Source organism: Electrophorus electricus, chromosome 17 (assembly GCF_041902795.1).
Source record: "Electrophorus electricus isolate QZ-2024a chromosome 17, ASM4190279v1, whole genome shotgun sequence".
NCBI classification, from domain to species: domain Eukaryota; kingdom Metazoa; phylum Chordata; class Actinopteri; order Gymnotiformes; family Gymnotidae; genus Electrophorus; species Electrophorus electricus.
In genome coordinates this window covers 17795830-17806539 of record NC_137513.1, presented here as the reverse complement: position 1 = coordinate 17806539, position 10710 = coordinate 17795830, and the positions used below count along the sequence as shown (strand labels likewise).

At 38.2% G+C, this 10710-nt stretch overlaps 2 protein-coding genes across 3 annotated transcripts; both read left to right on the top strand.

The window, feature by feature from the left end:
• Positions 1 to 261: 261 nt before the first annotated feature.
• rnf183 (ring finger protein 183) lies at positions 262 to 5153 on the top strand. Of its 2 annotated transcripts, none has more exons than XM_081700669.1 (2): positions 262 to 440; positions 1801 to 5153. In XM_081700669.1, the coding sequence occupies exon 2, from the start codon at positions 1867 to 1869 to the stop codon at positions 2794 to 2796; it is 930 nt and encodes a 309-aa protein (XP_081556795.1). In that variant the 5' UTR covers positions 262 to 440; positions 1801 to 1866; the 3' UTR covers positions 2797 to 5153. The 2 variants fall into 2 exon arrangements, with proteins under 2 accessions (XP_081556795.1, XP_081556796.1); XM_081700670.1 differs by having other exon boundaries at positions 1787 to 5153.
• A 539-nt stretch (positions 5154 to 5692) lies between these two features.
• mgat1a (alpha-1,3-mannosyl-glycoprotein 2-beta-N-acetylglucosaminyltransferase a) lies at positions 5693 to 8951 on the top strand. Its single transcript, XM_027024480.3, has 3 exons — positions 5693 to 5938; positions 6873 to 7860; positions 8104 to 8951. Exons 2-3 carry the CDS (start codon positions 7183 to 7185, stop codon positions 8800 to 8802), a joined length of 1377 nt encoding a protein of 458 aa, XP_026880281.1. The 5' UTR covers positions 5693 to 5938; positions 6873 to 7182; the 3' UTR covers positions 8803 to 8951.
• Positions 8952 to 10710: the final 1759 nt, after the last annotated feature.

Here is a 10710-nt window from a genome sequence, read left to right as displayed (position 1 = left end):
TCCTTCAGGTAACCGCAACAACATGCAATTAAACAGAATCCATATACTGCAGCCTACACTTACACTTCACATAACATGCAAATGTTGTGGACAGACTTTCATAAATATATGAAAGGAATTATTTACTTCCATATATGTATGACAGTTCAAATACTACCTGGACCAGTTCAGCAGGTCTGACAGGGTGGGGGGTGTTTAGTGTAGCTAAGTGGGTGGGGGGAGAATAACATCTAGGAACGTTTGGTGCACAGAGAACAAGTGCAGAGTTACATGCGTGTTGAAGGAAGTAAGAAGATGTACAGAAAGGTCTGGTTGTGCTGCTTTACTTTGGAGCTTGCCTGTTCAGTTAGTATATGATGTACCGGTAGACAAGTATATGCTGTCTGCGCTGTTTGAGTCAAACAAGCTCAGACAGTACCTGAGGATTCCAACTTGCACAGGTAAGGGCATTTTCAGTGTCTCTGTGAACTTCTGCATTCAGAAAAGTTACCTAAATTGCTTAGAATGGTGATATCTCGGCTGCTAAACTATTAAGCCAGAGAAGGCTTTTTTACATATACCTGATTTATTTCCATGGAGAAGCTGAAGTCTTGGAACTATTTTAAAGCAGCATAACAACGTATCTTGATGCCTACCGAAGATATCAGGAATTTAGATCAGGAACAAAAAGTGTGAGGTGGCATGATTTGGAAGGTATCTTGAGAACTGTTTTAAAAAGTACAATTTCACGTGTTGGACAGATAATTGAAATGAAGCAGTCTTGAGACTGAAATTCATATCTGAACCTCAAATTGTCTAGTTTCATTTCATTACTGAGAATGCACTCACCATAGTTAGAGTTTGTTACAGATCCAAGATTTTGGGTTTTGAGGTCACATGCTAATGTTATTAAGATTGCAAAAAGACAGTCCTCTAAAAAAGCTAGATGTACATGTTGTGAAAGCAAAGGTTGCTAAGACCTTTGTAAGTCTAGGGAACAGGCTTTAATAAGCATTCATATCATTCTATTGACACATTGCTAAATATATTTTTAATTTTTAGATTTCTTGTGATTTTCTTTTTTTTTAACCATTTTATGTTTTTGATCTCATCATTTTGACATTCTTGTGTGATATGTTTTGGTCATACTATTTTACAAGCCAGTGTACTACTTTACAATCATTCTCTTAGTGATTTGTATTTGGACTTTTAACTTGACAAACCTGACTGTGACCTCTTTGGAGAGCCCAGCTATTGCCATCACATTCAACGCCTACGTAGAGTTTCAGTTTAGGAGCAGAATGCCAGCAGGACACTTGTATGAGAAATAAAGGTCCGCTTCAAAGTACTGAACAGTTCCCTTATTTCTTTCTTGGCTACTTTTATTAATTCTCTTATTTATTTTTACATGTCAAACACTTTTTTTTCCATGAAGATTATTTAATAGAAACTATACTTTTCAATGTTCCAATGATTTCTGTTACTTTTTTGCAGAAATCTGGCATATGATATGTAATGAGCAGCAGTAATCATTTATCTGGAAAATCTATGAATTCATGTGCAGTAGACCTGGAATATTCAGTGTATTAAGTGATTTTTTTAATTTTAATTTTTTGTTAATATATTGAATGCATTGTCAATGTGGTTTAAAGGCCAGTTTTAAGTGCCATTTTACTGGAATGTTGAAGTTTTTTTCTGGGGTTCATCTTAACAGTCATGGTTGCAAATCTTAGATTTACCCAGAGTCACGTTCCCAGATGACATTATTATATTCAGCATGTGTGAGTCACTGATAGCATATCTCTAGATCTCGCCCCACAGGCTCGCAACTTCAGCTTCACTGAACGCTTTACTCTCCTGCTCTCCTGAAGTCTGAAACTCTATGCCATGAGTGACAACAGAGAGAGATGTAGCACAGAAGGAGGCCAGGAGACGCTCAAACCCAACGTTAAGCCTCAGTATGACAACTGCAAACAGACACCAAGGAATCCAGATAAACACAACCGGCCCCCGCGGAGGAGTCGCAGCAGCGATGGGGAGCGGCGGAGCCGGCGGAGGGAACGAGAGAGGGAGCATGGGGAGAGGAGGCAGCGTGGCCGGAGCGAGGAGAGGCACAGCCATGGAAGACCTCCTTTCCAGCCCCCTGAGGATAACCTGGATGAGACAGAGTGCCCCGTGTGCTTCTGCTCCTACGACAACGTCTTCAAGACTCCCAAGCTGTTGGCCTGTGGCCACACGTTCTGCTTGGAGTGTCTGGCACGCATCAACGTCACCTCGGCGGAAATCAAGTTGCTCTCGTGCCCCGTATGCCGGGAGGTGACGGAGATCCGGCACGGGCGTGACCTGCCGCAGCTCGGCAACAACCAGGACATTTTCCGTAAGCTGCCGCCGCAGATGCAGCGGGCGCAGTCTGTGCGCTTCGAGCGCAGCAAGGGCAAACTGGTCCTCAAGAAATCCTCCCCAGGAAGCAGCAAGAAGAGTACGACTCTGCCTGTGTTCCACAAGCAAAAGAGAGAAGGGCATCTTGACCACAATGTGCCTGTCAGGGCAATGGAAGAGGGTCTTGCACCAGTTACCATAATAGACGTGGGGAGACCTCCCAACAGAGCGACAGGTCGCTTTAGGAGACTGTTCCGGTCCTACGGGTGCTACTACGCAGTGGTGATCTTCATCATTGTGGTCGCTGTGTCTCTGTTGGTAGTGGGCATCTTGACCTTTGTGGTGTTGCCAAATCTGGCAGCTCTAACAGATAAACCTTCACATGTAACAAGTCCTCCACGTGGAACTGAATCCCATCCCCACAACAGTGATGGGTAGTGGGATGCACCAGTCAAGCTGAGGCAAGTACGAGCACGAGACTGCTAGTGCGCATCACCATACGGATCTGCAGATGGCCCTTGTCCTTTTGTTACCTTTTTCCTTTTATGTAAGTGAATATCAGGAAAACAGAATACAGAATATCAGGAAAAGACTGAAAGACTTTGGCATGATGCACTGAAGATTGCACACCTCTTCTGAATGCTCTGACCTCAATAGAATCGGAAGGGATAAATTCTATTGGGCAGAGGAAAGAGCCTTATGATGAATATAGATGAAGGAAGGGTCTTTATACTGAATTACAAACACATATTGCATACAGTTAATGCATACTGTATGATGTAAAATGTAAAATCTCTGACAGAATCTTTTCTAGTTATCTTACATTAACAAAGCATGAATGTTCTTAGATTGGAAAATGTGTGGTCACATTTTAGTTTTGAGGCATAAATGTGCATGCTAATTCTCAATGAAATTACAAAATAATAGTCCAATTTCATAACAATACTATTGTAATGTATTTACTCTTCCTAAAAACATGTAATTAATTGGAGAGCTTCAATAATACAGTTTACATAAGCTCTTCAACAAGTATCTGTTTTGCTGTGAATTTTTAAAGTTACAAGGAAGAACTAAGCTCTTACATTAAATAGGTGACACTGTCATTATTACTGAAAAAAGTTTTCTTGTTAATATTAAGCATTGAATGACAACGAAACTCAGGTGACATCCCAGCAATGAGGACAAATTGAAAACTTCACAAAGCCTCATTTTTTTATTGTAGTATTGTGTGAGTGATGCATGGTTATTTCCTTCACGTGACATTTTAAATGTAAATGGAATTTGAGTCAGGAGGCTTTGGAATGTTCTTTGGAGTATCTGAAGATGGGGGAATGTTTCAATATATTGTCTATGGTTCAGTGCTAGTATATGTATACACTGCCATAAGTCTAATCGGTTAACCTTTATCTGTGCATTCAGGTGCCCTCTAGTGGATTTTACTTTAAAAAAAAAAAGAAAAAAAAAAGGGGGTTTCTGATGTGGTTTTTCAAACATGGCTATAGTGATTCAAATAGTGATTCACACTCCAAGATTAGGTTCAGGTCATGCAGATCCAGATGACGAACCATTTCTCAGAGGTTATTTACAGCAAATGATAAGTTGAGTCTTCAGAAGTGATCAAACACGGCTTCAGTGATTTAAATCGTGATTCAAACTCCAATATTAGGTCCAGTTATGATTCATCTAGTTGATGAATCATTTCTCAGAGGTTATTTACAGCAAATGATAAGTTGAGTCTACAGAAGTGATAGATTTCAGCCTCAATTCCACATTCATGTATTTCAATTACCAGCAAATACACTCAGAAAATATTCAGGTGTAATATCTGTATTCATCTGATGAGCCCACTGGAGGTTTCCTGTAATACACACAATATTTGACAAGGTAGTGAGAGTTGTCTGAGTCAGGTCGTTTTCATCATGCAGGTGGAGCAATGTTTTTCCCATCTTATCAGACCTCAACATATCTCTAATTCTTGCAGTGGCATGCTCTGAATCCAAGTATAGAATGAAATATGATTAATAGTAGTAGTACCTCAGAGGTCAGAGAAACTTTGTTCAAGAGGTCCAACATCTGATCCCCGACCAGTGTGCTGCTTATGCATTACACTTCACTCTGGTTTACTCCAGGCTGTTTCTCTGTACCTGTCCAATGAAATATACACAGCCGAAAACAAACTCAGCGACAAACATACAGTAATATTTATTACAAATAATTGATTGTTTCAGTTTGGCGTTGCCCGCCGGTCTGAAAATGGAGAGCATTTCCTGGCCTGTGTTTGATAACCAAGACCATCTTGTCTGATCTAGGCCTGAGCTTCTACATTTGAGTCGTCTCCATATAACTCCTTCCTAATTAGATTAACTTAAATTGGAGGCTATACTTTTTGAAAAAAAAAATAAAAAAATTCAGTTTTATTTTAATTGGTTTTATTTAAAATACGGAAAATTATCTCAATGTGTAGTACCCTCAATCTAAAGGTAAAAACTAGAAATGGCTTCAACACCCTCTGCCCTATCCTGGTTATCCTGGAGTACTTGACATTCTACCGGGGAAAATAATTGCGGATTGTCTGATGATGTGCGTCTGTTTGGCCTGTAAATGGAACCACAAACGTTCAATCATCCAAACAAATTATGAATCCTTCCTTTCTCATGGCATGTCCATGATAAAGAACAGAGTACTGTATTTCACTGTTTCTGACCTTGTGCAATCAAACCTGGAAAAGGCATGATTTTGTATGTAATCTGTTTATTATGTAATCTGTTTATTATGTAAAGATATAAAACTTTAAAGCAAAATATACTTTGTCTCATTGTACAGTACAAGTGATGATACAGTGGTCATTCAAATGAATGCAACCAATGTTGCAGCAGTTGGAAAACTTGTTTACTGACCATGTTTAAAATGGAGAGGAAATCTTAGAAAAGCAGCTGCTGATGCACATAGTGAGTGTGTGTGTGTGTGTGTGTGTGTGTGTGTGTGTGTGTGTGTGTGTGTTAGTTTATATATATATATATATATATATATATATATATATATATATATATATATATATATCACCAATTTCACTTATTTATAGACTATATAGCTTTCCCATGGTACTCCCTGGACTGGATAAGGGATGCAATAAGCCTTTGATACCGACAAATGAAACTTCACATTTATTGATACATTTATTTAGCTAGGCCTAACCTTTGTTGGACAAGCCTATATGTTAAAATGATATCTTTTTATGATGACTGCATACATTGCTACAGAGCCTGTCAATCTGGGTGGAACGTCGCCTTTCTGCGTGACGTAACCGGAAAAGGCGGGACGTCCACGTCAACGTTATCCGGAAGTAAACTAGACTTTTGCACTCTTTAATCAAGTGTGAAGTTGGGTGTTGTACGTATAAATGTGTATTACAAAAAGTAGTAAGAACCTGTTAAGTAAGGATCCGTGATCTAAAGTATTGTTTACGCAATTAGCTTACTTGAACAGCAAACAAACAAATAATTCGGTCGGGACACATGAATGACGGAAATGAGCGAGAATGGTGATCAGGAGGAGCGACTGGAGTCTCAGCTAACGCCAGGTACATTTGATGTTTTCCTATCTAGCCAACATTACCGTAGGCATTGTCTTGTGTTTCGGGAAGAAGACGATTGTTATTAGTTAAAAGACACACCCTTGTTATTAGTTAAAGTAATTCAAGGTGGTAAAGAAACGGTTGTGTTTGTGCTACCAGATTTGCAGGCTGATCTACAGGTTAGGTCATCGATTGACAGACCGCAATGTAGTCAATTTATCTAGGTTAGGTTAGCTAGCGTTAGTATTCAATGTTGTCCCGTTTTGTTGTGATGGATTGTCAAACACAGAAAAAATTCCCGTTAGTTAGCTGAAAATGCATTACTATCAATCGTTGGTTGTTCGCGGTTTAAAACCCTATATCCCTAAAGCAAAATTCATGTAGCTACCGTATATCCTACCTGATTTACGGTAGTTCCCATATTTGCTCTTGGAGGAAGTTTAATTTAATCTTTCATGATATTTAGACAACTTTAACTGGGTGATTCGAAACAATGTAAACGAACAAGTTTAAAACGTCATTTAAAAAAAAAAAATTAGCTACCTAGTATATATTCTTATCAATTAAAGGACACAACACACCTCAAATTCATCCCTACTTTATAGGAAATCAAATGGTAGTCCATTTGTTATTTCAAAACCATATGTTGTAATGAGGTGCTTTTAGTAAAGAACCCGATCCATTCACAGTTCAAATGCTCTCTTGTTCTCTGTCATGTTCTCTTTCATTGGAAACCACTGCATATATCTACCAACATCTCCCTTGCTCCTGTCTTGCCCTCATCTTGCATGGTTTTCTGAAACTTGCGAGACATTAGCTCCACTATATAACCACAATACGTTATCTACCAGGATGTTCTTTGATGCACTGCTTTTATTGTCACAATTGATTATACGTGTCTAATTGTGATTTTATATTTTGCTATTTTCCATTTTCACAGCGACTGCTGAAATTCCCCTGTGACCTTGCAGTTTGGGCTTAAGGACTCGAAGCACCTATGACCTTTATTTTGGAATAAGGAACATGTCTCTGTTTACCTTCAACCTTTATCACTACACTGCCTCAGCTTCTGGAACCCACCAATATGCCGGCCAAACATGATTATATTCATGTACATGTAATATTCATCTTCCTGACCTATGCCTAAACGTAGGTTGGCGAAAAAACCCTTTTCTTCCCCCAAACCCCATTTATGTGTATTTTGGCTGTCCTGAAACACCTGTCCTGTGGTTCTCAGGTTATCTTCTGCCATGCTCCACAAGAAAGGGTCACTAATCATTTGTGGTGCTTTCTTGTTTGTTGCTTGGAATGCCATTCTTATATTTGTCCTATTGGGACGGTCTCCCGTTGTCCAAGTGGACAATGGTTGGCTGACAGAGCCTAGATACGGGGAGGACCAATATATTTCAGCTCATAAAGGCACAGAATATGGCAATATTATTAAGGAATTAATGCAAGTTGTTAATGCATTCGAGACAGAACTTGAGTCACAGAATAGAATCCTTCGTCAGATTCAGAGGCATAAATCCTTGTTGGAAAAAAGCAAAAATGATGATACAGCTATAAAGAATGACTCAAATGTTGAAAACCCATCTCATGTGGTCATTCCCATCTTGGTCATGGCGTGTAACCGGGTAACAGTGAAACGCTGCTTGGACAAACTCCTTGAGTACCGCCCTTCAGCTGAGCTCTTTCCAATCATTGTGAGCCAGGATTGTGGACACACAGAGACGGCAAAAGTGATTGCCTCATATGGCAGTCAGCTGACCCATATTAAACAGCCTGATTTATCGGACATTTCTGTGCCTGCGTCACATAGGAAATTCCAGGGTTACTACAAAATCTCACGACATTATCACTGGGCTCTAAACCAGGTGTTCAACACCTTCTCATATTCCTCTGTAATCATAGTGGAGGATGATTTGGAGGTACTTAAAAAATTTCTCATCTCATTAAATCCAAATTTGTATACAATATATGATGTGTATATACTACAAATTAAAGTGTACCTTCTGTTTCAGGTTATGTTTTATTGGTCAGAATATTGTTAATATTGTTACTATATATCCTTGAGTATTCCTTATTTAGTATTTTGAATGATTTAAGACACGTTGAATTGTTTTTCTTAGAACATGTAAATTTTACCTGTTTTTTCTCTTTGGTTCTCATAGGTTGCATCTGACTTTTTTGAATACTTTAAGGCCCTCCACGCTTTACTGAAATCTGACCCCACTCTGTGGTGTGTGTCTGCTTGGAATGACAATGGCAAGGAGGGATTTGTTGACCCTGGTAAATCAAGCCTCTTATATAGGACAGATTTCTTCCCAGGACTTGGATGGATGCTGCTGAAGGAACTCTGGCTTGAACTTGAGCCAAAGTGGCCAGCCTCATTTTGGGATGACTGGATGAGGCATCCTGATCAGCGCAAAGACAGGTCTTGCATTCGTCCTGAAATATCTAGGACTTTAACTTTTGGCCGTAAGGGTGTGAGCTTGGGTCAGTTCTATGACAAATACCTCCGCTTTATTAAGCTCAATAATGAATTTGTGCCTTTTACAAAAATAGATCTGTCTTACTTGGAGCAGAGGAAATATAATGAGGCTTTTGAGAAGGAAGTTTACAGTGCTCCCGTTGTGACTGTAGAAGAGCTGCAGAGTGGGAAGCTGTCTGGGCCAGGTTCCTTCCGTGTGCAGTATTCCAGTCCAGAGAGTTTTAAAATGCTGGCGCGCAGTCTGGGACTCATGGATGACCTGAAGTCTGGAGTGCCACGAGCAGGTTATCGAGGTGTTGTTAGTTTCTTTTTACGAGGTAGGCGGATCTACATAGCACCGCCTGCTGGTTGGACGCAGTATGATCCAACTTGGAGTTAAGGAAGACTGTGCCTATCTGCCGGGGAAACATTCTGTGTAGTCAGCACAGATGTGTGTTATAATTTATCATGTTGAATATACGTCATACAATATGGTGCAAATATACTAACCTTAAAACTATATTAATAAATTTATTTTATACCTGGTTACATAGTCACATTGTAGACTATATGTTTATGAGCCATTAAAAATAAAATCAAAAATTACTCTATATATATATATATATATATATATATATATATATATATATATATATATATATATATATATATATATATATATATATATATATATATATAAAATTATATATATATATATATATATATATAAAATTATATATATATATATATATATATATATATATATATATATATATATATATATATATATATATATATATATATATATATAAAAATATATATATATATATATATAAAAATATGTCTACATTGTAATTGCACTCACTGTTCATTTTATTTGATGCAGCTATGTTACAGTTGTAATTTAATGTTCATGGTTAAAGATCTGTAAGCATTCACAGTTTGCCATGCACTCTCTTCTGCGTTCATTACTGGTCAGTGTGGTGCCAGTGACATTGGTAGGCAGAGGGTGGTCTGGCAACACAAAATATTTAGCCCACAGCAGTCTTGTGATGAGAAGCAGAAGGGTAGAGTAGTGCTCTTAAGTGCATAAGAAACAATTCAGGGGAAATGGCTGGTTGATCTCACCAGAGGAGAGTGGGGAAGGTTGGGGATTAAATTATATATCTTGTGCATGTCTGAATAAGAAATACGCTGCACACACTGAATCAAATACCCCAGTGTATAGGGGTGGAAAGTGGTCAGATCGCCCACTACTGTTTGCATTCAAAAATAGAGGTTAACATTTGGCTCCAATCATGATTTAGTTTGAAGAATTCAGTTATAGGCAGAATTATCATATTGATCATAGAAATCTTACCTGAGATCATAAAAGTTATAAAAAAGGGGATGGAGGTTTTAAAGGTGGTAAAGTTTTTGTCTCCCTCTGTCTCTTATTATTATTATTTTTATTATTATTTTTATTATTATTACTGGGGGGATGGCATCTCCTTGCAGCCTCTCTCAAATTGAGCCCTGCCTATAATGAGTAGTCAGTGTCCGTAATGGTTTGGTACATGTGTATTGGGACTGGTGTCTGAAGGTCTGGGCTCACAAACACTGGGCTAACACAGACACTAGGGTAGAGACGAACTGCAGTCCGAATAGATGCACCATAGATTAAGGCAAGGAGAAATGGCAGAAATCTAACGACAATATTTAGGTTTTCTGTGTTGGAATGGATAGAATTTGCCAGCAAGTGCAGTGCAATTTTTAAAAAGGCTAGGAACAATATGAGAACACTATTTTTAAATGATTCTTTTCAAAAGCAAACTATCTAAAATGGAACAGGAGGGAGTGTTAAATAAATATAATAGATGATGCAATAATAGTTAACATCCCATCGGCTAGTTCTATGCAATTTTAAGTTATAAGTGTAGTACTGCTGTCTGTTTACCCTATAGTCTCTTTTTTTATGCAATATGTAGTTCAGTATTCTACTGAGGATACCCACAATAAACTCAGTAAAGTGAATAGTGACATTTTATCATAATATTAATAACATATTGAGTCATCACCCACAATTACTATAGACTAGCTGTATACCTTATAAGTCTTTAGAATAAGGTGGTGTTTTAGAAATGTTCACTATGCATTTGTTTCAAGCAGAACTTGCCAGAGGTATTTCAGGAAAATTAATCTTAGCTAAGAATGACAATGTAAGAGAACATAATAAGCGAGTACAATTTGATAAATGCCAGGGATTGACAATGAAATGAGACCAAAGAAAACAGTTTGGAATAGTTATCTCAGGTTGATGTTACATTCT

Excerpts from the sequence above, each read along its gene's own strand:
- rnf183 (XM_081700669.1), top strand. The coding sequence starts at position 1,867 with ATGAGTGACAACAGAGAGAGATGTAGCACAGAAGGAGGCCAGGAGACG.
- mgat1a (XM_027024480.3), top strand. The coding sequence starts at position 7,183 with ATGCTCCACAAGAAAGGGTCACTAATCATTTGTGGTGCTTTCTTGTTT. Across the intron at positions 7,861-8,103 it reads TAGTGGAGGATGATTTGGAG|GTTGCATCTGACTTTTTTGA; the intron begins GTACTTAAAAAA and ends TGGTTCTCATAG.